The sequence below is a fragment of the Haliotis cracherodii genome, unplaced genomic scaffold, assembly GCF_022045235.1.
Source record: "Haliotis cracherodii isolate W230 unplaced genomic scaffold, xgHalCrac1.p SCAF_2, whole genome shotgun sequence".
NCBI lineage: Eukaryota > Metazoa > Mollusca > Gastropoda > Lepetellida > Haliotidae > Haliotis > Haliotis cracherodii.
In genome coordinates, this window is record NW_027266275.1 from 11,598,085 (window position 1) to 11,625,855 (window position 27,771).

General features: G+C 38.1%; 1 protein-coding gene and 1 pseudogene across 1 annotated transcript; both read right to left on the reverse strand.

Moving 5' to 3' along the window:
* LOC139467440 (toll-like receptor 4) lies at window positions 1-3,152 on the reverse strand (annotated as a pseudogene).
* Window positions 3,153-20,960: 17,808 nt separating this feature from the next.
* Window positions 20,961-25,003, reverse strand: LOC139467441 (toll-like receptor 4). The gene is made up of 2 exons (XM_071248995.1): window positions 24,999-25,003; window positions 20,961-23,538 (listed from the first exon to the last, which is right to left on the reverse strand). Exons 1-2 carry the CDS (start codon window positions 25,001-25,003, stop codon window positions 20,961-20,963), a joined length of 2,583 nt encoding a protein of 860 aa, XP_071105096.1.
* Window positions 25,004-27,771: the final 2,768 nt, after the last annotated feature.

The following is a 27,771-nucleotide window of genomic DNA, read 5'->3' on the forward strand; positions in this document are numbered from 1 at the left end:
CATATATACATGCTTGTATATTTGTGATTATTTCAAAGGTAAGGCGTTGTAACAGGTTTTTTAGTCCCTGAGACAGCCAATGAGATTTCTCCAGAACATAAGTTTCTCCCCTTCCAATGGATATTCTAAATAAGAATCCGATTGTATATGATACAATATTTCCACTGGAATTTTGTTGGTCGGAATGTGCTCCATCATCACAATCAGCAACACATCCCTACCTGTAGACACACTCTCCATGTGAGCCATCTGAAGCTCATGGACACACCAGTGGCTCTTTAAGAACTCTCTTGACAAGATAACCAGTGTTCGTTTGCTGGTTTTGACAGCTTCGATGATGTTGTGAGCTATAGGACGGCCAGGGGTGAAGTCCCTCTGATGGAAGTTCAGCATCATGTCTGACTCATCCTCTAGCTTCACCAGGAGCTCATTGACAACAAAATCACGGTCTTCTTCTGCGAAGGAAACGAAGGCATCGAACACAAACGTGTGATTGGATGGATGTGTTGTGCGGTATCTATGTCGTGCTGCATAGTACAAATATTTCAGCTTCCAACGGAATCGATACAGTAGTGAACAAATCAGCAAACTAAGTGTAACAAGGACGACTAACGAAATTCCGACAAAAAATCCGAAATGATAAGGAAAAGATTGACAGGAGACGTTTAGATCTGCCACAATCTTCTCCAGGTCATTAAGAATCACGCTTTTCACATTATCATATAAGCAGTCATACTCTGAAAGATTTCCAAACGAAATTCTGCCTTTAGCTTTAGCTGTTACCATCCATGAGAGAAATGGAAGGTTGATGCATGTGCATTGGATAGGGTTTTGTGATAGGTCTACTGTCATTTTATGATGATCCGAAAGTTTGTCAAGGCTAGTTGTAAAGTCCCCCGTTAACCCATGTAATTCGTTCCCGGAACATTGTAAAAGTGTTAAGTTTTTCATGTGACTTATATCAAATCGTAAGGCATATATCCTATTCCTAGAGATGATTAGCTTTTGCAGCGATGACAGGTTCGAAAAAAGAATGGATGAGTAGTTATTTATGTAGTTTGCTGATAGGTCCAAGGTCTGAAGCTGGCTCAGTGATTTGAACATATCCCCTCCAGAGATATTACCTAAAACGGTGCCGAGCAGATTGTGGGAAATGTTCAAACGTTTAAGGTTCTGAAAAGAACTGAAAAAGTTCGAAGTGGCATAATTTGCAATATTATATGCAAGGTCTAGGTGTTCAAGTTTTTCAAGTCCATCAATATGTCCAATCCATTTTGTAAAAAGGTTCCGTGACATATCAATATATGTAATGTTGTTCTCAGTAACTGCAAACCTTCTGATATGAAAGTATAATTGTGAGACTGAAAAAGACACATTCCGTAGGTTTGGAGGTACATGAATTGTAACTGGAGAGTGTTTGTTGTAAAGATAGGATGAATGTTCATCGTCCAAGGAGGTGGAACTTAGGCGTTCACTTACAACATTACAGTCAGTGCAAGTTGAAGTTTGTTTGAAATCGGCCAGAGACTGAAACGGCAGTTTCTTATTGGCATAACCTCCTAAATCCACCACTTCTAATCCCACTAAAGATGAAATATCCCTAACGTAAGCATCATATTCAAATCTGTTCCCCTTTAAATACACCTTTTTCAGTGATTTTGGAAGGAATCTAAGTGCCCCTGTCTGAAATACGGTTACTCTGTTCATATTGGCATGTAATTCAGTCAGGCTGGTGCGGTTAAGGTTTTTACAAAATTGCTTTGTAATGATAACGCAAATCGCATATGGATGTACTATTTCATCTATGAATAACCCTTCAAGTGATGATGCTATTCCATGTGTAGCATTTGTAACGCCTTTGAATGTAAGCTCATTATTTTGAGACAAGTTCAACGTTTTAAGATGATGTTGATGACGAAAGGATCCCTGTGCAATAAAGTGAAGATTACACTGAATAATCTTTACATGTTCAAGATAGGGTAAGTATTTAAACGTGTGTAGAGTTATATTATACATGTCACATTTTTTGTTGCTACTTTCGATTGTCAGGTTAATTAGATTTTTTAGTTTCGAAAACCCTGAGGCAAATATTTTATCTTTTAGACCATCAACATACAAAGTCGTAAGAGATTACAGTCTTTGAATTGCATCACTTGGGTATTCCACTGTAGCGTCATCTGTGTCAATGTTGTTGTTTAGGTAGAGGACAGTCAGGTTTTGCAAGTTTTGAAATATGGAGGAGGAAAGATTGTTGTATGCTAAGTTGTTTCCTTGTAATGACAGATAGCGTAGGTTTGACATGTTAGCAAAAGCTGCCGTTTCGATGAGGCTTACATTGTTGTTTGACAAGTCTAAACGTGTCAGTAGAGGTATTATCACGAAGGAATCATTGCTGAGTTTGGTCACATTGTTTCCACTGAATAACAACTCTTTGGTATAATTCGGGAGGGAAGATGGTACTCGATCCAGACTTTTGTGGCTGCAGTTTGCAATAAAACTTCCGTTGCTATCAAAGCACTTGCATGGTGGACATAGCTGTTGATTGAAAACCACATTAACCACAGCAATACTGACAAGAAGCATGAGTGTCCACAGTCCATTATGGAACTGCACCCTCATCCTCGGCGAGAGATGTTTTCTACGTCAAAAGGAGAAAAAAAGATATAAACAACATGAAAAATAACACCAACTGCTCGAAATCATTCCGAGCGTCTTCATTCTAAAAACAGTGCCATGGGTCCCGTTCCACAAAGCTACCTCAACCACAACGCCCATACAATGATTTACAAAACCTCAGCGCAGAGGTCACTATGTGGAACGGGTCCAAAGTCGTTGTCATTATGGCATAAGTGGGTAAGAGAGATAGGTTTAACATCGCTTTGAACAGTATTTCAGTTATGTCAACGTCGTTCATCATAGCATTAACGTTTAAAATTATTTCCGATGTCTCTGAGCAAGAAACCTATTAAGCTAACTGATATTGTGAATATATTTGTAGGACATTTAGAGTTGATACCATTCAAATACTGAAAGGTTTGTGTGAAATAAATGAATTTTCAGCTATACCCATCTTACAGATGTACTGTAATAGTTCAAATACCAATCTAGCATGCCTACCTCGCGCTGGAAAGGTATATATCCAAGAACACCATCAATCGATTGCTTTAAATGACTTAATCTCTAGTTCGAAAACTTGACACTGTAATGCTGTGAGTTACAGGCACAGTTCCGAAATACACACACAACTGTTGCTGCGATATGTTCGGCACAAAACTTTAACAAATCCTGATTGCTCAAAACGTTTGCCGTTGTCGGCACAAATGGCATCATAATCAAAGTTTAACATTAAATATACGCAAGCAATAAAACTACAAAGGGGTTGTCTCTCAATTTGGGACCCTATAACACACAACAAGGAGACATTTTGCGACACTGGTATCAGAGCATACATTATTTTAAACAAACTGCAAGCATACTAATCACGTTGTTTATTACTCCTCAAGCGAACTCAAATGCATGTATCATTAAACTTACCCTGTTGTTTTTGTGCCTGTGCTCTATATCCTTAGCTTTAGTTTTGAAATGTCGAAGAAATTAAGGAAGTTAAAAGCATCTGGTGTGGGGTTATGAATTATTATTAACTTCCTCATCACAATCTTCATTGTTAGTGAGGAAAACTATGATAGGTTTGAATATTAATAACACGCTCTTTGCATAAAGTGAGGTGAGGTGAAATGAAGTTTATCGATGCGTTCAAGATTATTGCTTTTATTGTTTGTACTAGTCCGGACTAGTGCTGAATTTATACTGCTAGCTCACTGAGATACCATGCCGCATTTTAAAATGAATACCCAACTCAGACACAGTATTCTGACTCTGTGCGGAGCAGTCCTTGTTTTGGCCCCTTAATGCCGAGCACCAGACAGGGTAACAACAGGTGTCATATTTAAACGTTTTTTGGTATGACGCGACCGGGGATCTAACCCTGGCCCGTACCTTCCGCTCTCCAGTCGTACGCTCTAGCACAAACCTACGGAGGCGGTTTCTTTACAATAAATTTGTGCCACTAGCACTAAAAAATACTTAAATCATATAATATTTGGTATTATCTTATTCAAATGTATCCTTTGTACGTTACACTGTCCTGATGAAATGAGTGAATACAACGCCCATGCCAGGTTGAACTTTGTTGCAAGAGTAAAGGACCCGGATGCAGTGGTAACATCACCATTTTCTCTTTAGTCAATGCACAATATAGACTACATGCGCATCTAGAAACAACGCTGAGGCTTAGGTCACCTGAATACATATATAATATATTATATTTTTGGCATTGTTGTTGGTGAAGTAATATATTTTCCGTGAACCCTGAGGCAAAAATATATTTTTTCTACATCTTATGCAAAATAAACCCATTTTATCCTTTCAAAAGGAACTCAGCCCGTGCATCATCACTTTTGTGGTTTACGTTAGTTACTTACTGTGAACATGAAATTATTATCGAAATATTACATGTAGTGTGAGATGACAGACATTGTCCAATAAAAAGAGACAGACTGCCTTTAATAAGTATGTGCATGCCTTTCACTAATGTCCATATGCATCAATGTGACTTCAACTGAGCTAGAAAAACGGTCTAGGAGAGATAATAGTGTTGTATGTGGAATCCCAGAAAAGACTGGTGACGAGAAAGAAACCTGGGCAGATGGTGAAGAACAGGTTATAATATTATGAAAGACAAACTGTAAATGGAAAATACACAGGATGAGAGTCAAGCTGTGATAGACAGAGTCCCACAGAGTGCATAGGAAGAAGTCTGGGGGTATGTCGACCAACAGAGGTTAAGCTTACCAATAATAAGACCAAGTCAGACATTCGCTTCAGTGCCAGGAGCAAGCTGACGCATTCAAGATGAGTGAGGACTCCAGCTTCACAGTGAGACAAAAGAGGAGGAAACTTATCCCACATATGCTTGATGCCAGGAACGACAGCAGGAAGCCTGTCTCCGCTTTGACAAGTTGATTGACAATGAACTCTTTGACAGAAATATTGGAACAGAGGAACCCATATGGTGTGGCCAAGGTTTGACTGATACAAAGTCTACTCATTCCTGCATAAACAATCTCAATATTCTCTCTTCGAATTGTTAGTCATTAGAACAGCATTCACATTACAGTTACATTAACCATGTTTTCTCACAACACATGATTGTCAGTTTGTTAGTGACATGGTGCTACTCACATACAGAACTCTGTGACTTCCTGCCCTCCTATACGGTGTTTCCATACCGTTAAAGTAAAGGTACACATAGGGGAACAGGTGTGTTTATTTCACCAGTCTATATACCATTGTGTCAAGAGAAGTGTAGATACATGTGTCCAGGATGCTGTTTACATTCGTTTAAATGGAAACTACTTCAATATGGAAACAGATGTAATTGTTGGATTTCTCCTTAAAACTCAACCTACTATGAGGGAACGGATAAAGACAGTCTCGATATTCTTGAAGAAACACTTTATGAAATGAATAATACATATGATGCAGAATTACTGTTTATCGGAGATTTTAGTTGTAGAACAGGTGTTGAAGAAGACTACATTATTGATGACAATGCAGAATATCCACCTGCTAGTGATTGGTATGACAGCGATGTTTTTTCACTACCCCGGAAAACAGAGATAAAGAGTAAAAATAACTTTGTTAGAAAGCTGCTTGAAATTTGCTGTATACATTGTGTTCATTTTCTAAATGGCAGATGTTCTGGACATAAGGTTGGCATTTTTGTGAATTGAATAGTGACACTAAGCTTAAGGACGTTTAGAGAGATACTTGTAGCTGTCAAACATCTTTATAAAATAATGACTGATGATATTTTAAAATCACTGATTGAGGATATTATTGCTGAAATATATAAGGATATTGATAGCGCCGTCAATAAAATATCAAATCTTTTCGAGCGGGCAGCAGCTTCAATGAGCAAACATGGGTCATGTGACTCTATACCCGCTCAGGGGGCACGGGTGGCCCAGTCGTCTAAGGCGCAGCGATTCGCTGTGCAGAGTTGCGTCCCTTGGGCACGCCAGAAACCTATGATTGTGGGTTCGAATCCCGGTTCGCCCAGATTATGTTTCTAGGTTTGTCAGCACCATACCCGTGCTCGTGGGTTTCACCGAAGTGGTAAACGTCTGAGACCTGCATCACTTCGGGCTTTCCTCCCACATTAAGCTGACACGCCGTGATATAACTGGAATACTGTTAAAAGCGGCGTTAAACCCAACTCACTCACTCACTCACTCACTCACTATACCCGCTCGACAGCCCGCGTGGTGGAACATGCAGTTTGAGACAGCCAAGCGTAAAAAAGTATCGGGGGTGGACAGATTTAGATTAACTGACGATTGACTGACGTTATAAACAAAAGAAGAGACTATTTAAATCAGTGTGTCATGATAGTTAATCGTATTTCCGGCAAGGAATCAGAGATAAACTTTATAGTATTCGTGACAACCCTGATGAGCTGTGGAAATCTATTAAATCATTTTAAAAGACCAACTCGTCTTCTACAGTTGGCACTGAATGACATAGTTACTGCAAACAGTTGCTGAATACAGGTCAAACCACCTCGATTGTTATAGATAAAGATAATCAACATAAGCATGATGCACGCTGTAGTAAATGTAATGAAGGACTACCTGATCAACTTAATAGAGACTTAACCCTTTTGGAAATTACAGAGACAATCCGTTATCTTAAATGTCATAAAGCTGAAGGTTGCGATAGAATTACTTAAACATTTTCAATTCAAATATCTCCTATATTAATGAAATTGTTTAATGAAATAATCAAGACTGGGAATTTCCCGATTGATTGTTGCAAGGCAATCATATGCCCTCTAAATAAACAAGGCACTTTATCTGATCCCAACAACTGCCGAGGAATCGGACAGACAGTTATTTAGTGTGCAAGGCCATGTGTCCCATAGTACAGTTCAGTTTTAACAGATGCATAAAAATCAACGTGATCTTAAACTTAATTATAGAATAACCCACGAGGTACGAGTGATTACGGAAAATATGTCAGGAGTGAAATTGATGTTTTAAGTTCCGAGCTTTAGCGAGGAACTTAAAACATTGATTTCATGAGTGACATATTTTCCGTAATCACTCGTACAGAGTGGGTTATTCTATTTATTACCCATATTCATATACAAATCATGTTTCAGGAAAAAAACAATCAACTGTCGCCGATCAAGAATCAGCTGTTTTGTATCAATCCGCGTGTGAAAAAACACTGTCCACTCACTCCAACCGCATTACTCAATCAACGTCTTGCTATGCGTAAAAATATAGTTGTGTTAACAAAACTTGAAAGATCACACTATCTAGCATTGATAAAAGAAGACAATTTTCAAATAAGGTTCACAGGCTTTTTAATCAAGACCTCTCATTGACAAGACAATAGCCGTCGTGCATCACCATGGACATGAATTTCACATTGAGAAGAGGAAACATGGAAAACCTGTCAATTTTTTCATGTGTCATTCGGTAAAAATGCAAAAGCCTGTATCAACAACATATCAACAAGTCATGTTTGATTGAGAAAAGTTACGACAAGTAGGTAAACTTTGAAAAATACGATTGCTGTCAGTGTCGGAACGAATGACCCGACTTGACCCAGATATGAGACAGCCGAAACCAGGAATGACAAGAGAACCGGCGTTACAGTTTAATCCGGACAACAAGTGTGACTGATGGGAAACATGTGCATGTGGGATTTTAGGAGGACTTGTCTAACGCGCTTGTGGAGTGGACACAGTCAGATGACGGGAGTTTGTTGATATTTTGATGTGATTCATAATGGTCGAATACCTGTTGATAGACTAACACTGTATCTGGAGACTTGGTGACAGGCTGTCCGCATTCACGGAGTTCATTTAGTTCAATGTCGGACACAGGATCACCTCGCTGGGGTAAGTTTTCTTTTCCTTGTATTTTTAATTATTTTTGTTTTGATTTCAAAACCTATTTGAGTTCAGCGAAGTGCATCGATTTCGCAACCAGATGTTGGTAATCTTGTCGCTAAGGTAGCACTCGGTGCTACCCTTGATCTCCTTCAAAGTAGGCATTTCGAATTCTGAACCGTCTGATGTGCATGCCGAAATGATAAATTTGCAAAGAATAATGTTTAGTTGCACCTTTCCTGTGTCATTAACACTCATAGTCTTATGGTGCCCGGACGTCAGTCAGCCTGCATACCGCTCAGCGCCTTACTGTGCTGACGTCGAGGTTACAAAAACGTATAGATCTAGTCTACATTGTATAAAAAAGTGTCGCGTTCTTATTTCTTCACACAATCTTACAAACTTAAATTCTACGAAATGGCGTATGTTTATAATGTCTTTCGGAAAGTCTAACTGTTGTTGCAAAAGGAATTTGTTTTTATTCTTATGCCATCATTGAAAGTGTGAGTAGTCTTATTTTTCGTGTTTTTCTTACCAGTATAAATTTGTCATGTCAACTTGTCAAATTTAGTCTTTTTCATTGTGTTTTCCTTTTCATTGGCAGTTATCGATGTCATCATCGTTCACAAAGGCAAACCTGTCTATAAAAGGCAAACCTGTCGTTGATAAAAGTGGCAAAATCCTCGGCAAGCCTCGGAATTTTTCCACTTTTATCAACTCGTGTTTATATATTTGATATCAAAAGACACTCGGGTGAGATTCTCTATATATTCACCTGAGTATAAATGTATGTTTTAAATACATTGCCAAAGATTTGATTACATCTTCTTTGGTCGAATTCAACAAATTGATCATTAATTGATTGTCTTTCTGTGTAATATCTAAATTAGATAGAAACATTAATATCAACGTTTTATAGTTGTTGGTGCCAGTTTTGCTGAAATATACCTAATACTCTTTGCTTAAATGTATGTCAAAATAGTTTTTCATTACCAGTGTCTTGTAAGATCCATACTAAGGACAATCCCGTATTAAGTAAAATGCTTCTTACATCAGAACCAAATTCCTTTTCCCTTCACCATCTAGTTCCTTTGTAACATTGAAATGGGTACCTTTGAGCTTCCATTTTTAATTATTTTATCCAATATTTAACAACACGCAACTGGCTATTAACATATATACTGCAGCGACCAGTTTCACCAAGTACTGCCTTATTTGAAGCATATTTACCAATGCATAATAAATGCTGAAAATACAAAGTGCGAACTTTCTCATTGGATTCAAAATATTTAATGCCCCATACTTCCGAACCGTATAATAAAAAGGGGAAAACTTTACCTTCAAATATCGAATCTGCTGTGGAAAATGAGATATATTTGTTTTCCTTGTATAATATATAAACAGGAAACATTGCCTTAGATGCCCGAAGCACTAATCTCTTAGAAGCCTTGGACCAATTTAGGCTTGAGGACATTAATAGTACTAATACTTAAACATTTACAAATTGCAAGTATGTCATCATATGTCCCATTTTCATGCTTCGATACCATTTCACCATTTCTAAATAATATAATTTCTGGCCTAATATCTATAATGTCTTGTTTCACAAACGCACCATGATGACATTCTTTGTACATTTCAGAAACAAGTTCGTTTATAAAAGAGATGAATTAGACTGAGTTGTACCCGAGTCAGTTTTAATACATGCTTTGACTGAGGCATACATATTCTTAAGAACTATTGACAGTTTCCCATGACATCCTTTAGAGATCAATAGGTACAGCAGGTTTTTTTTCTATCAAGGTAATCAAAAGTTTTGCGTAAATCAACAAAGGCGCAATAGAAACGACCTCTAGCTTTATATAAATATTTGGAGCAAAGTGACTGTAGAACCAAGATATTGTCAACTGCAGAATAGTCAGAGCGAAACCCTGAGAGCTTCAGATACCATATCATTTACTTCAAGCCAAATGCTAAGTCGTTATTCACCAATAAATGCAAACAAATTTTCCATGACATTCAAAACAGATACTCCTCTGTAATTGTTTGGTTGACTGACATTTCCTGATTTGTATAAAGACACTATCATTCCAATATCCCATGCATCGGATTTATTGAATAAAAGCAACGAATATGGTATTAAAAAGTATCCTAATATTTTGTAAAATTCTGGTGGGACTCCATCAACACCTCTCGCTCTACCATTTGTAAGGCTTTTTAGTAATTCCCTCATTTCTTGTTCTGTGATCTCACCAGAAAACAATTCTTCAGTGAATGGAAGATCGGTACATTCGTCACACATATGAGTATCTAAAAAACCCAGATATTAATAGATCAAATTCTGTTTTTCCGTCATGCACATTGGATTCAATAAATCCTGAAAATAGGGAAGCCATGTACATTAGGAGTTATAGAACTGTCTGGTGATGTTTTATGTAACGACTTCTTTAGTATTTTCAAAAACGTTTTGCAATCTCCATAATGCGCTGATAACTTAATTTCTTCACTCAAGCTAATGTCATACAGTTTTTTCTTACGTTCACATATCTTTCAAATCACACTTATGATTTCTGAAGTTGACGAGACATAAATGCTTCCTAGATTTCATATTCTGACACTCGCTGTCAAAGCAGGCTGGCCGGGATACACGATACTAACTGGATCAAGAACAAACAGCGCCAGCACTTGTAGCACAACATATCACAATATTAGTGAGCTTAGTAACTGCTGCGTTAAGAGTATCCTTCAAAATGACTGCAAGCTCATTAAACATTTCTCCACTTAACGTATTACCGAGATGGAGATGGTAGGGAACAACTTGCTCAGGAGGAAGTCTATATTTTGGTACAGGCAGATGCCGTGTTGACATTATTATTTTGTTGAAAAGAACAAGGAGTAAGATCTTTGAATCGGCAAGTGATCTGAGTCGGTTCGTTCAACCACTGACATATCTGTAATAGATTCAAATAAACTCGACGAAACAATAGAATAATCTACAGTTCTACTTCCTGTGTGAGAAATGAAAGTAAGATTAACTGGACTATCTGTGTTTGTCATGCCATTAACGATGAACCCCAAGTAACTGACACAATTTAAGTAAGGCTCCAAGTCGTCCCAAAAGGAGTAAACTCGTTCAAAATATTGTGACAAATGATTTTTAATACAAACAGAAATGCCACATGAGAACCGAACACGGTTAACAGATCGCTTAGCCTTAATGTGAAAATGTTGAAATTGATCTTCCACATAGATATAGCATCATCAGTCACAGTTTCCAAGAGACACATTTCATCAAACGTTTTAGTTTTAGAACTTTTAGCTTTTGATCTCATGCCATGAACATGTTCCAGTTGTGATGTCCACATCGTCGGCTTGACCATTCCTGGCTGAAACATTGGGTTCAGATAGATACTCTGCGTTCTGAGACTTGGCAGTTATGTCAAGTACTCTATCTGTTACTACTGCAACTATCACATTATTGACAAAAGTACCAACAAAACTGTGACCTAGGAATGTAAAACAAACATTTTTTCTATCATGGTGATGTTTACCAGTGTTACTCTGAGTATGAATGTAGCCATTGCCACACCACTAGTCTCCCTCAGACTGGGTATAAGCACTCCTTGCTGAAGCTGTTTCTGCGATAGGCTGTCTGCGTGAAACCCAGTGACGTCTTTGGCACACTTTACAGAGGCCCTCCTGTTCCTGATCCAAAACAGACACAGATCCCTCGATCAACAGCTTATAACAACTCAGATAGGCAGTTTACCAACGTCTCTGGCCTGCTTCATAAAGGCAAACAATTTCGATCGCACATTTCGAACTCACTGCTTAAAGTCATCAGATGCTCTAAGGTCATTATTCACTCTTTCCCTGCTTTGAAAAGCTCGGATTTAACCTTATAAAAAGAAATCTCACTATTATGGGCCTGTTTGTTGGCAATGTCTTTGAGAGTAACCTGTGGGCCCTTTCCATGTCGATAGAATCAGCAGAGTCAAGATGGAGCGTTGAAGCCATAGAATCTCTAACTGCCTTCTCACTCTCCACCCAAGTCTCACCTTTCTTGTCGGGTATGCTTGAAAAATCACTTTATTTCGACGTGATTGAATAAATAGTCTGTCCTGGTCTACAAATCAAACACTTTCTACTTGAGAAACTCAATTTCTTTTTCAAAATGGCATAACCTTTCATCATAGACCTGTATGAAATCGTCTTTTTTCTGATTGAGTTGAGCAATTTGTGACTGTATTGTTGTCAGTGTAATAGCGAGATCATTGAGGGCAATGGATGCACTGTCAGAATTAGACGGGGTAACGGGGTAATTACTTGACAAGAGACGCTGCGAGAAGATAGCCTATTTTGTACACGACAGACATCGACTCCACATCTCTACAAGTAAAAGGATAGTAGACAGAAGCAACAGTCTAAGTCCCAGTCGTAGACCCCTGGTAGCGTTATACCGGGGTATCTAGCGCCGACTCGAGGAATATCTCTATTACAACTGATTGGAAAAGTGTTCACTAAAAATTTAACTAGAGTGAGTGAGTGAGTGAGTTAATATTTAACGTCACATCGGCAGTATTTCAGCCATATCGTGACGAGAAGTACATTTATAATACCTTTATTTAGACTGAATAAAAACCTGTCAAGGATGGGCAGTAATATAACTAGATTTATCACAGATTTTATCTAAAACTAGTAGATAGCAATAAAAATATAACATCATACGAAACAATACAAGGTAAAAATGACCTATTGATCGCCAGCCACTGAAGAGATTACCATGCTAGGGTCCATGGGGACTCACAGTACTTTTGCTTCCTGCATGGATCCCAGCCGGATTTACATCATCCCTTCAGCTTTTGGCGATTATCGATAAAGTTAGCTACCATTAAAACAACACATATGCTATGATTAAAAGTGTGGTACAAATAAATATACTTTGAAAGAGGTGGTATTACATACCCTCTCAGGGGGGACAATGATTAAACTAGAGACTCATTGGTCTCATGAAAATAATGTTATTCGTGAAAATCAAGCTGGTTCCAGGAAAGGTTATTCGATGGTGGATAACATATTTTCACTTTATGGTAGTATTAGAAAATACCTCGCTAAATCAACAGGTTAGTGATTTTATGTTTTCTTCATAGACTTCTCAAAAGCCTTTGATTGCATAAAAATCACACTTTACTTTGGCATCGAGTTATTTGCTATGGACATATTTTAACTGTTTTAAGAAATATGTATTCAAAACTACAGACTTGTGTACGGACAAATCAAGGTCTCAGACTTTTTTCAGTGCTGGGTTGGTACTCGCCAATGATGTATGGTCAGCCCACTGATATTTTCTCGTTACTGAGATGACTACTTCAAACTGTAGAGGCATCTTTATGCCGGAAGATTATACTAATACATGTTCACTTCTCTATGTTATGATTTCCAAGAACAAATACATTGTATCAGCAAATTCTGTGAAAAATGGTGTATCAACCTCAATATACAAAAATCGAAGATGGTGGATATCTACGGCAGTATGAAAAATGGTATTACAGGGGCTCACAGTTCGAAACCGTCTCATTTTATAAATATCTTGGTCTTTATGTTACACCTAAACTAGTTTGGGCGAGATCGAGACAGGTGTTTGCAAACCAGGCGGAGAAAGAATGCTTACTCATATACAGATTGCACTCTATGTGTGGTGGCTTACTTATTACGACTGCACTAAAGATTTTCGATAGTATGGTTCTGTCCACCCTAATACAAGGCTCCGAACTCTGGGGTTGCGAAGTCGTGGATCAGAGAGTTCAGACTAAGTATATAAAAAGTATTCTGTATATGCCTCTAAGCGCTTCTAATGATGCTGTTCTTGGAGAAAGTGAGCGACCTTTATCATTTCTAGCTTATGTAACAACATGTGTAAAATATTGGGCTAAACTAGTCGTTATGAATAATGGCCGACTACCGAAGCAAACATTTCTGATGCTGTATGGATTGGATTGCGTAAACATCCTGGGCAACTAAAATCAAACATATCTTATTCCAGTTTGGCTTTGGCAACGCCTGGATTATGCAAGATGTTGGACATGTTTATCTCTTTATATCTCAGTTTAAATGTGTATCCGATTACAACATCCAACGATGGCATTCATCAATATCAGTTTTTCAGGCTGAAGTATATCTTGCACAAGTTGGCACTACACTATTGAAACAAATGTATAAATCCTAACTGCCTGGTCAATCCAGGATCTTTCCTTTATGAGATAAATGTTGCATCATGAGCACAACTCAAACAAACATTTTCGAAATTTGTACACATTTGTCTCAATAATTCTTCTTCTACATAATTTGACTTAGTTCCTGTTCTTGCATAAAAGTCTGCACCACAAATAATACGTACGCCTAATGAGAAAAGTCAAATCATCATTCGTTGAAATTTGATGAAATTTACATGGTTAACATTTATAAAGTTATACCAGTTAGGTGTTCAGTGGTGGCTATGTGCACAGGCATGTAGTGTATCAGAGTGTACATATATGCTATTGTACAATTCACACACAGGAACAAAATTCTATTCCAATGATGTACATGCACAGAAGCAGGAGCAGACTCGAAATTGCAGATGAACTTTCACGTTATTCTCCCTAAATTGCCTGATGCAGTTGTCACTGATGACCCAGACATGGGCTTCATAAAATGAAATTCCTGATATTGGCCTCGAAGATTTTGAGTTTGGATTCCAGGGAAAGGGTTTGGAAACAGTTGTGGTCTCTACCCGGGAACTGCAACCTCGAGTAACCATGGGTAGCGGATTACAATAATAATGTACAGGACAAAATAAAGTCACCATTGTTATGCTTCATTACACTCGGTTGCCTGAAAAAGGTAATTGAAAAGTCCAAACCTAATACGGCGTCAGGGCCTGATGGTATTTGAAACCAAATTGGGAAACTGTTCCCATGCGTCCAAACTAGATTACTTCTAATGAAAAAGACAATTATGTGCAACCGTTGGCAGTGATGAAAAAGTTTAATCTGTTTGCTTGGCAAAGAAGAAGGTTATCATCCTTACACACCGCCTTTGCAGGGATGACCTTGAACTTATTGCCAATGGAGGATTAACATTGCAAAAAAGATTATCATTGTCGAGTCCGTTTCTAATGATAAGACAATAGATCTCATAACTCTCGCGCTTCCCTCAATCGGTTGTCTTTACCAATCATAATGGAAGGGCGTGGTTTGATTAACGTGGGGGCACTTCATGATAGAATTGTATTGTGCACTTTTGAACATTTATTTGTCTGATGATCCTCTTGTGAAGCATGTCAAGACCATTATTTTCTTAAACGAGCCACGTATGTGGGACATAATCTAACTGTCAATGTTGATTTTGTTGATGGTTCTGTGCTGCTGGACGGTACAGAAAGGTTTGTCAACCAAGTGCCACATCAAATCGGGCGAGGCTAGCTGAACTACAACTGCATCGAGTTTATGCGCAGTGTGTTGAGATGATCAGCAAGGAGGTTCACAGAAAATATGGTTGTTGCCACATTATGTGCTATTTTATCATTACTTTTGGGATGTATTTTGATAGGGGTAGATGTCAGCCTTAATACTGGAACGGGTCGCCCAAACGCACAATTTTGACATGTGGAAAACATGCGTTTCGTCTCTGACTTTATTATATAAAGCCTTGTCATAGAAGTATTAAGACACAGTTGATCTTTCACTGTCGTGGATCCTGGCTAGGAGAAAGGCTTTTGTGACTGTAATATTGTGTTATTTTGAGGATAAATATGTGGTATGGTTACTTCGTGTACGTGTTTAATTGTAAATAAGGTTTGCTTTGCCAAAAAGATTTCCCATCATGGAAATGTAGCCTATTATATATATTCTTTTCAATGTTCTTGACTTGTTGTATTGTAATACATGATAGTTGTCACCTGGTAGTTAGTCATTTTCATGATTTCAGGCCTTGGTGTGATTGCTCCTACTTGCGGTCCCTAACTCGGACATTCAACGCGGACCTTGAAATGGGACACCTGAACATGTGTAAAAAGGACATTTGAATGCTATGATGGAATTCTAATTTAGTGTGGAATGTTATATTCATATTTGGACCCTGTAAGAACAGTCTCTGTATTGACTATACTGCTTGTCTGTGTAAAACTTTGATAATATAATACCATTAAACCTGATGTGAGATATTGCTGACTGTAATAAATGTTATTAACCTAAAGTATGTTCTTTTTCGTTTGTAATAATGTATGCTGTATATCCTTAGTTCTGCTTTTGATATGTGACATTTTGGGGACTCGTCCGGGATCATAAAAATTCAAAATATTTTGATAAAGAAAGACTTACAGCCGTTTTATTGCATTTGGAAGGGGAAATTCTTTAGTCACAAATATGTCTACAAAGCAATGAAAAATGGGTGAGAAGATTGGATTTACAGGGACTGACTTGTCCTTATTTGTGGAAAGGAACATAAGATTATATTAGCTGAAAAGGAGAGGTTTCAACATGAGCACGAACGGGAGTCAGCAATAGAATAAGAAAAAGAGAAATTGCTGATTGAAAGAGACAGTTTGGAAAGAAAGCTAAGTGTAGAGCTCATGAGAGACAAATGAAAGAGTTAGAAACTAATCAGGACAGAGATAGCCACATTCCCTTACGCAGTCAAAACCAAAACTAGCCCCATTTGATAAAAAAGGGGCAATATGGATCTTATCTGAATAGATTTGAAAGATATGCTACCTGTAATTAGTAGCTGGAAGAAGAGTGGGCTAATATCCTCTGTGTTTTGTTGCCAGGAAAAGCTTTTAATTAGAAGTATATTCTAGATTGGAGTTTGATGCAGCATATGATTATCAGGCTTTGAAGCAGGCACTTTTGAAAAGATTTCGTCTTAATGGTGAGGGTTTTAGGGTGAAGTTTAGAAATTTGAAGTTAATGAATCATGTTTACAGTTCGTTACCAGGTTACGGAGCTACTTGAGAAGGTGGGTTGAATTGATTGATACTGGGAGAATGTATGAAGGCCTATGCGATTTGTTGCTGAGGGAACAGTTCCTTATGACATGTGGCAGACCACTGTGCGTGTTTCTAAAGGAAAGGAAGTTAGAAAATGCAGTGGAAAAGGCTAATGTGGCTGATCAGTACGCAGATGCACATCAAGGTCTGGGTCACTTGTGGTAAAGTTCTTCAGAAGGATTCAAGCTCAAGTGTGTATTCAGGGGCGTCTATCAGGCGTAGTTGCTACATATGTAACACATCTGATCACTTATTTCGAGATTGTCCTGTCAGGAAACAGTATAAAAAAGAAACCATCGCGAGGAAACAGAAAGTAGGAGCAATCAAGGAAGTTGGTTGGTTTGTTGTTTTACGCCGCACTCAGCAATATTCCAGCTATATGATGGCGGTCTGGAAGTAACTGAATCCAATTCAGTTGGGGCCTGCGTGGATATGCAGACCAAGTGTAGATCAGGGCATCTGATAGTTGCATATGATGTTGAGTTTATTCAAGCAAGGGATAAGTTACCAGTAGAGAAGGTAGTGTTTTGGGGTGAGGCGGCTGAAGGGAGAGTCTACCAATTGTGAGTTTAGTTTGTGTAGCCGTTGTATTTTGAAATATGCCGGTTAAGACTGGTTTAGTTGGTAGATGTATTGTGTCAGTTTTACGAGACACTGGATGCAGTACGGTAGTTGCGAAGAAGTCGGTGGCTGATTCGTCATCATTTATGCAGGTCAGTAAAAAGTGCATTATTTTGGATGTAACTGTGCGTGATGTTACAACTGCATTAATTGAAGTAGACACACCATATTACGTGGGTTCGGGTTGAGGCTTTGATCATGGAAACTGAATTGTATAACTTAGTGTTGGACAATGTTCCTGGAGTCAGACAGCCCGATGATCCCAAGGAATCATGGGTTTTACTCGCTCTCAAAACGCTAAGAAGGGGAAGATCACTTCACCATTGAAAATTGTTGATATAGGTCTAGATGGCATTACTCCGGCAAGTATCTCTGAGCAGCAGGATCGAGACCCTACTCTCACACATTCGGAAGAAATGTTGCATTCATAGGAGTCGAAACACTTTTGAATTTGTTAAACAAGCTGGTCTCTATAGGCATTGTAGTTCTCCTAAAGTGGGAAAAAAGTTGTTTGTTCACTCAGTTGATTGTTCCAAAGATGCATCGAGATAAGGTGCTTAAACTAGTACATGACTCTGCCTTATATGTCACTTAGGAATAAAGAAAAGCTTGGACAGAATTCGATCTAAATTCTTTTGGCCAGGGATGCAAGGAGATGTTCAGCGGTATGTATCAACGTGTGATGTGTGTCGGCGAACTGTCCAAAAGGGAAGGAGTTATAAAGTCCCACTTGGAGTTGTTCCACTGATTGAAATACCATTCCGCAAAGTGGCTGCAGATATATTAGGACTTATGTTTCCAGTGAAAAGTAAAGGCAATATGTACATACTTACTATTATAGACTTTGCCACAAGATATCCCAAAGCTGTCCCATTGCCTAGTACTGAAACTGAATACATTGAGGTATTCCTGATGTCCCAGCAAATGAACCTGTTATTTGTTATATTGCTGTTGACCTTGCAGAACGGATTGTGTTGTGTCTGCATAGATTCAATGATAGAAGTTATGTTAAGAAGGTCTGTGGCGAGTCAAATTCAGTTGATACAAGGTCGGACGTATTGCGCGAATGGCATAATAAGTATCCCATTTTGAGGCTGACGACATTTATAATGCTATGTTCATTAGCTTCTCTAACGTTGTCCAACTTAATTTCATCCACAGAAACCAGAGGTATTAAGTGCAAACCAACATCGGTCACTGACTCTTTTCGGGGAAAAAAATAATTAAAAATTTGGTAAATATTTAGACCACGTGCCACTCACTGTTGTTGAGTAACGCCACATATTGCTGCTATTTCTACTATAGTACACCTCGTGCTGTCAACCCAACATGTGTACACAGTACATTATTTTCTCATAAAATGTATTGATCATTCAATTCGTCGTCATATTTCTCGTGTATGCAATCGTATTGCAGTGGGTCTATAATAATGCCAGCGTGGGATGGACTGCTCGACAGAACTACTATCTCGAATATCCGTATATGACGATCCCAAGAGGTTCGGGAAACTACGGTCCCACTGTCAAAAATATATCTTATAGATATGTGATGTAAAAAGAAATAGTTCTTAAGAGCTTGGTTCTTTCAATGTCCTTTTAATTTACTTTCGACAAGTAGTTCGCAAATGACAGATGATGCATGTAACTTGGGATGCATGTAACCGTGCCTTAATGATGGGATTGGTGCCCAGTGCAGATTGGTATTTGAACTGTATTCACTTGTATTCACCGTCAATATCCGCATAAACTCACTCATTTGTTTCACATTTGTACACATTTTGTGGTGCTTTCTATAACTACGCTGTTGCGATTCCAATTTAGGATACGTCAATCTGTACCTTATCCCTTTCGTAAGATCCAACTAAAATGAAGATCGATTGGTCACACACTCTGACTTGGATGCTTGTGTGTCGTCATATCCTGAGCATTGAGCAGACTCGGTTAGTTAAAAGCCAGTGTGGTATCTTCCTGGCTGCGACGAGAACTGACGATCAAACATGCATGCATTGTCATAATTTGTCATTACCCATTATTAGTTGAGGAACTGGTGACAAACAAGGACACCCCTTGTTGGATTTCAGTATTAGTTTCTGACCTATGGACGTTTTCCTCATATATTCATATATGAAGACGTAATATGCATTGACACCGCTTTTAAGCTTGATATACCCACATGAATGAAAGATATATTCTGAAGCAACTTCTTTTTTCACAATACTCCTGTAGTACATCACCCTTATTCGTTGTGTCTTACAGTACTAGAAAAAATGGCCCTATTCAATAAACATCCCTAGTTCAATACATTGTGAGCAAGAGCCTTGAATTTATTGCAAGGATGATGAAATCAACGTTTAATGTCACGTACATGTTCCTCTTTATATCAGACGTGCTTCATCTGTGCATGATTGCCGACAACAACGAGGAAGTATTCACCGGACAGATTCAAAGTAAATACGGATACCCGCTTTACTACACTGTTTCATATCAATAAGTGTTTTGGTGTTGACAATATGATTGGTAATAACTTCCTCGTTATAATTAACATGTTATGTAAATGTCTATGGATTTACAGTCGTGTTGCATATTCAGATGGATTTCACTAAGTGTTACGTAAAAGAACAACTTCCATCAATAACTGTTTTTTCCAGCATTGCGACTCCCCAAAATAGACACAAAAATGAGGTGCATCATTTTATTGACAGAATATAGCAAACGATAACTTTTACACGCAACAGGACAATATAGTAATCAGAAAGTCTTAAGCAACGTAAACAAATTCACAATAGTAACAAAAGGTAAACAATGTACTGCTGGCAATACGGAAATATAATTGATCCAGACTTATATTGAGGAAAACTCAACAAATATGATTGAAATAAAGATCCAAACAATTAAATCCAGTATAACAAATTAATATTGTAACAATGGGGTGGATAATTAAAGATGCCATATTACTCTTTGGCCAAAAATTTTTTGTGAGACTAAAGTAATGTTAGATAATTGTTATCATCAGATATAGTGGCGCATTATATTCCATCTTTAAGAAAGGTGGCACTTGATTGCTTTGGAGATACAAAACAGCAGCGATTGGTTAAAACCTATAATGATAATTGAATGTTTTTATGTAAGGCAGTGATGCTTGTCAAAAGAAGAATACAAATGCATTGTTTATATTTCACATACAATCAAACAGATTCGCCGAATGTTAAACAACTCGTTGTTTAACATGTAGCCCATGATTAATTGAGTTGTAATGTATCATTGTAATCTGTTGATCGGTTATATAGCTTGTCATATATACATGCTTGTATATTTGTGATCATTTCAAAGGTAAGGCGTTGTAACAGGTTATTTATTCCCTTAGACAGCCAATGAGATTTCTCCAGAACATAACCTTCTCCCCTTCCAATGGATATTCCAAATAAGAATCCGATTGTATATGATACAATATTTCCACTGGAATTTTGTTGGTCGGAATGTGCTCCATCATCACAATCAGCAGCACATCCCTACCTGTAGACACACTCTCCATGTGAGCCATCTGAAGCTCATGGACACACCAGTGGCTCTTTAAGAACTCTCTTGACAAGATAACCAGTGTTCGTTTGCTGGTTTTGACAGCTTCGATGATGTTGTGAGCTATAGGACGGCCAGGGGTGAAGTCCCTCTGATGGAAGTTCAGACTCATGTCTGACTCATCCTCTAGCTTCACCAGGAGCTCATTGACAACAAAATCACGGTCTTCTTCTGCGAAGGAAACGAAAGCATCGAACACAAACGTGTGATTGGATGGATGTGTTGTGCGGTATCTGTGTCGTGCTGCATAGTACAAATATTTCAACTTCCAACGAAATCGATACAGTAGTGAACAAATCAGCAAACTAAGTGTAACAAGGACGACTAACGAAATTCCGACAAAAAATCCGAAATGATAAGGAAAAGATTGACAGGAGACGTTTAGATCTGCCACAATCTTCTCCAGGTCATTAAGAATCACGCTTTTCACATTATCATATAAGCAGTCATACTCTGAAAGATTTCCAAACGAAATTCTGCCTGTAGCATTAGCTGTTACCATCCATGAGAGAAAAGGAAGGTTGATGCATGTGCATTGGATAGGGTTTTGTGATAGGTCCACTGTCAAATTATGATGATCCGAAAGTTTGTCAAGGCTAGCCGTAAAGTCCTCCGTTAACCCAGGTAATTCGTTCCCGGAACATTGTAAAATATTTAAGTTTTTCATGTGACTTATATTAAATCGTAAGTCATATATCCTATTCCTAGAAATGTGTAGCTCTTTCAGTGATGACAGGTTCGAAAAAAGAATGGATGAGTAGTTATTTATGTAGTTTGCTGACAGGTCCAAGGTCTGAAGCTGGCTCAGTGATTTGAACATATCCCCTCTAGAGATATTACCTAAAACGGTGCCTAGCAGATTGTGGGAAATGTTCAAACGTTTAAGGTTCTGAAAAGAACTGAAAAAGTCCGATGTGGCATAATTTGCAATATTATATGAAAGGTCTAAGTATTCAAGTTTTTCAAGTCCATCAATAGTTCCAATCCATTTTGTAAAAAGGTTCCGTGAAACATCAATATATGTAATGTTGTTCTCAGTAACTGCAAACGTTCCGATATGAAAGTACAATTGTGAGACTGAAAAAGACACATTCCGTAGGTTTGGAGGTACATGAATTGTAACTATAGAGTCTTTGTTGTGAAGATAGGATGAAACTTCATCGTCCAAGGAGGTTGAACTTAGGCGTTCACTTAGAACATTACAGTCAGTGCAAGTTGAAGTTTGTTTGAAATCGGCCAGAGACTGAAACGGCAGTTTCTTATTGGCATAACCTCCTAAATCCACTACTTCTAATCCCACTAAAGATGAAATATCCCCAATGTAAGTATAATATTCAAATCTGTTTCCCTTTAAATAAACCTTTTTCAGTGATGGTGGAAGGAATCTAAGTGCCCCTGCCTGAAATACAGTTACTCTGTTCATATTGGCATGTAATTCAGTCAGGTTGGTGTGTTTAAGGTTTTCACAAAATTGCTTTGTAATGATAACGCAAATTGCATGTGGATTTACTATTTCATCTATGAATAATCCTTCAAGTGATGATGCTATTTCATGTGTAGCATTTGTAACGCCTTTGAATGTAAGCTCATTATTTTGAGACAAGTTCAACGTTTTAAGACGATGTTGATGACGAAAGGATCCCTGTGCAATAAAGTGAAGATTACACTGAATAATCTTTACATGTTCAAGATAGGGTAAGTATTTAAACGTGTTTAGAGTTATATTATACATGTCACATGTTTTGTTGCTACTTTCGATTGTCAGGTTAATTAGATTTTTTAGTTTCAAAAACCCTGAGGCAAATATTTTATCTTTTAGACCATCAACATACAAAGTCGTAAGAGATGACAGTCTTTGAATTGCATCACTTGGGTATTCCACTGTAGCGTCATCTGTGTCAATGTTGTTGTTTAGGTAGAGGACAGTCAGGTTTTGCAAGTTTTGAAATATGGAGGAGGAAAGATTGTTGTATGCTAAGTTGTTTCCTTGTAATGATAGATAGCGTAGGTTTGACATGTTAGCAAAAGCTGCCGTTTCGATGAGGTTTATGTTGTTGTTTGACAAGTCTAAACGTGTCAGTAGAGGTATCGTCACGAAGGAATCATTGCTGAGTTTGATCACATTGTTTCCACTGATTAACAACTCTTTGGTATAATTCGGGAGGAAAGATGGTATTCGAGTCAGATTGTGGTTGCTGCAGTCTGCGATAAAACTTCCGTTGCTATCAAAACACTTGCATGGTGGACATAGATGTTGACTGAAAACCACATTAACCACAGCAACACTGGCAAGAAGCATGAGTGTCCACAGACCATTATGGAACTGCATCCTCCTCCTCGGCGAGAGATGTTTCCTACGTCAAAAGGAGAAATTAGAAAGATATAATTTGACAAATAACACCATCCACTCGAAATGATTTTAAACAGTGCCATGGGTCCCGTTCCACAAATCTACCTCAACCACAGATCCCATACGTTAACAATGACGTACAAAAGTGTTAGGGCAGAGGTCACTGTGTGGAACGGGTCCAAACTCGTAGTCATAATGGCATAAGTGGGTGAATGAGTTGGATATAACACCTCTTTGAACAGTATTTCAGTTATATCACGTCGTTCATCATAGTGTAAACACACTATATATGTTTGAAATGATTTCTAATATCTCTGATTAAGAGACCTAAAACTAACTGATATTGTTAATATATTTGTAGGACATTTAGAGTTGACACCATTCAAAAACTGAAAGGTTAGTGTCAAATAAGTTTGAATTTCTCATTTCGGCTATACCCATCTTACGGATTTACTGCAATAGTTCAAATACCAACCTACTATGCCTACCGGTTCATATATGTGAGGTCCAGCTACAAAGGCATGTCAGGACTCGTCGTACCCAGGAACATCATCAAGCAATTGCTTAAACTAACTTAATCTCCAGCTCGAAGACTTGACGTGGTAATGATGTGAGCGACAGGCATAGTTCCGAAATGCACACACCACTGCAGCTACGACACGTTGTGCACACAGCCTTAACAGATCCTAATTGCTCAAAACTTTTTGGGGACAAATGACATCAAAGACAGATGATTGAAACCTGGTTACAGGAATACATTATATGTATAATATATATTGCATTCAGGCGCATTGACATTTACACGGATTTATTAACTTAACACTGGATGAAATTCAGCAACGCTAAATCATTAAGGCTTTCGTAAACAGTTTAAAGTAGAACTCACAGTGTGAATGCGTCTAAACAGGCGAATATAAGCAAGCTAGCAGGAATGGTTCTAACTTGTCCGTACTAATGCAGACAGAAACTCGTCGATAATGTCCTGGTACAGTTAGTACATTATACAATTTACAAAATCACTATGCTTGGTTCTACGATATTCATTGACAAGGAATTCATGGAGAAATGTTCTAAATTTACAAAGAGCTCTCAATAGAGCTTTATTTTGTAATATACTTAAATATGTTTCTAGTTGTAACACTAATTTGATAATAGCATAATGCTTGAGAAAGTGTGAAGAGGAGACTTGTTGGTGCTAGTTTTGCTGAAATATATCTAATTATCTCTGTTTAAATGTATGGAAAAATAGTTTTTCATCACCAGTGTATTGTGTGTTCCATACAAAGGAAAATCCAGTATTAAATAATATGCTTCAGTACTAATAATGAGGTAACTAAAACCCGAAGTAGTTTAAAATTAAGTATAGACAAGTAATAAAAAATACAATAACATAACAAGCAGACATTCAGCAACACTAGTGTCCCATGACGTACGTTGTTGCAAACCAACTGCAAGCATACTTACCACATAGTTCGCTTGAGGAGTATTGAACAATCTTAAGTGCGTTTATCATTAAACTTACCCTGTTGTTTTCACATAGAGGCAGTTTAGGAGCGTGTTTGCGTCACACAGCGTCTCTTGTGCACCATAACCTTAGCCTTAGTTTTGCCAATGTTGAAGTTTATATTGTTAAGAAATTGAGGACGCTAAATGTGTGTGGTGTTGGCTTTTGAATTAATATTAACTTCCTCATCACAATCTTCGTTTTGAGAGAGGAAAAATATGACAGATCAGAATATTATATAACACGCTCTTTACAAAACGTGAGGTGAGGTGAAATTCGATATAACGTCGCTCTTATAGATCAATGTGCATTTACGTGTGTGTGTGGCTGCTTGTACTAGTCCGGACTAATGCTGATTTCATAGTGCTAGTCAACTGCGGCAGTTTCACATGAATACCCGACTCAGACACAGTATACTGACTCCGAGCCGACCGGTCCTCGTTTTAGCCCCTTAATGCCGAGCGCATGACAGGGTAACAAAAAGTACCATATTCAAACTAGTTTGGTAAGATGCGCCCGGGGATCGAACCCCATACCTTCCGCTCCCCGGGCGGACGCACATGACCATGCTATACTTGGTACCATCTTATTCAAATGTACCTTTTGTACGTTAAATTGTCCTTATGCCATGTCCATGCCAGGTTGAACTTTGTTGGAAGAGTAAAGGACCCAGATGCAGTGGTAACATCACCATTTTCTCTTTAGTCAATGCACAACATAGACCACACGCGCATCCAGATACACCTCTGAGGCTTATGTCACTTGAATACATTTATCATAGATAATATGTTTGGTATTGTTGTTGGTGAAAGAATTTATTTTGCATGAAGCCCGGGGAGAAAAATATATTGTTTTTTTCAAAATGTTTTCAGCACGTACATCGTTACTGTTATGGTTATCAGTTACCGTGAACTTACTACCATTCTTAAAATAATAGCGTGAGATGACATAAAATGACTTTAAAAAAAGATAGACCATCTTGAATAAATATGTTTATTCCTTTCTCTTAATGTCTTTCTTTAACGTCCATATGCATTAATACTTTAACCTTTTTTCAAGTACTTAAAGACCACATGCCTATTGTTCATATAAAACAGAGGTTTAACATACATTTAGACCATTATTTAAAAACTTGGATAAGGACTTGAATCTGTAGAATCTTATTTTTACTCTTCACCAAAACATTTATCATACGTAATACACATGCATATATTTTGACCTTAATGTGGACCAGGGGCGGTCGGGTAGCCTAGTGGTTAAAGCGTTCGCTCGTCACGTCGAAGACCCGGGTTCGATTCCCGACATGGGTACAATGTGTGAAGCCCATTTTGGTGTCCCCCAGCCGTGATATTGCTGGAATATTGCTAAAAAAGGCGTAAAACCATACTCACTCACTCACTCACTCAATGTGGACTAGAATGGACATACAAGTACAAAGTGATATTCGTCGTCGATACCTGGGATAATAATAACACTTACATACTACTTCATACATACATGATTCGAAATATTCAAATATAGTATAATCTATTCCAGAATTCCATTCAATAGTCTATATTGTGTGACAGGCAAATTGAGAAAATCTTCTGTAATTATGTCAGAAAATATCATCATTTTATAGTCATCATATAACATATCCGGTCCAGTACATTTGTTAGCGTTGTATTATTACCTGTAAATTAATCTCTCAAAGGCAAGAAGCAGTTAGTGACACCACTTCACCAATTTTATTTTCAACATAATAGTGTGCAATGAAACGTTTAATCACATGCCTTTTAATTGTTGATGATTTTCTCCAAACATTGCTTCTTATATGAAAAGAAATCATTTGCCGCCGCAAATACATAGTCCATTAGTCCATTCAAAGCCAATTGGCAAATATCCCTTTTCTACAATTTACCCATTCCAGCTTGTGATGTTTATGTGGCGATGTGGAATTAAACCCTGTCCCGTGAATGATAGTGATGCATGCTTAAAGAGACACGAAGAACTGAGTTTTTTCATAAACTCTGTGAAAAAGCAGTTTTCGTCAGATATGATGGAACTGAAAGCAGAGACCAGTCAACTAAACATTAAGGTTAGTAAAATACAAACATTTTAGGAAGAAAGTCAGATCGTGCAATCAACGAGTGGTTTAGCCAGATTGAAAAGGATACCGACAAATAAGAACAATACAGTAGACGGCATAATGTTGTAATCTATGGCTTGCCTGAAAAGAGTGACAAGTATGTGATTCAGGAAAAACATGGCAAATATGTTGACCTCACTTTTGAAATGTCACGCTTCCATCCCAAGAACCAGTTGTCCGACTCACCATTGTTCCCGGTGCCTTACGTTTGGTACCTCCCAATTTGTTGCCAACCCTTCCAACAAGTTGTTTGATAGGCATTACTTAGAAGTTGACGGATGACAAGATAGACACAATTTTTATGGATAACAACTTCTTTAATACTGTAAAAATCTATCTCCACCCTTACCAAACGTGCCATCAACCTTTCCTCTGCTGACCCCAAACCTGAGATCGCTCACCTCCGCCAAGTCTTCACCCACCTCAACAATTATCCAGCCAAACTAGTCGACAAAATCATCGCCTCTGTACTCCATCCCACACCCAGACCTGTAACCCTTAAACCCGAATCAGCGCCCTTCCGCATCGCCCTCCCGTTCATAGGAAAAGCCTCCCACATCATCAGCCGCCTCCTCAAACAGCAAGCCAACATCGACAGCCACTTC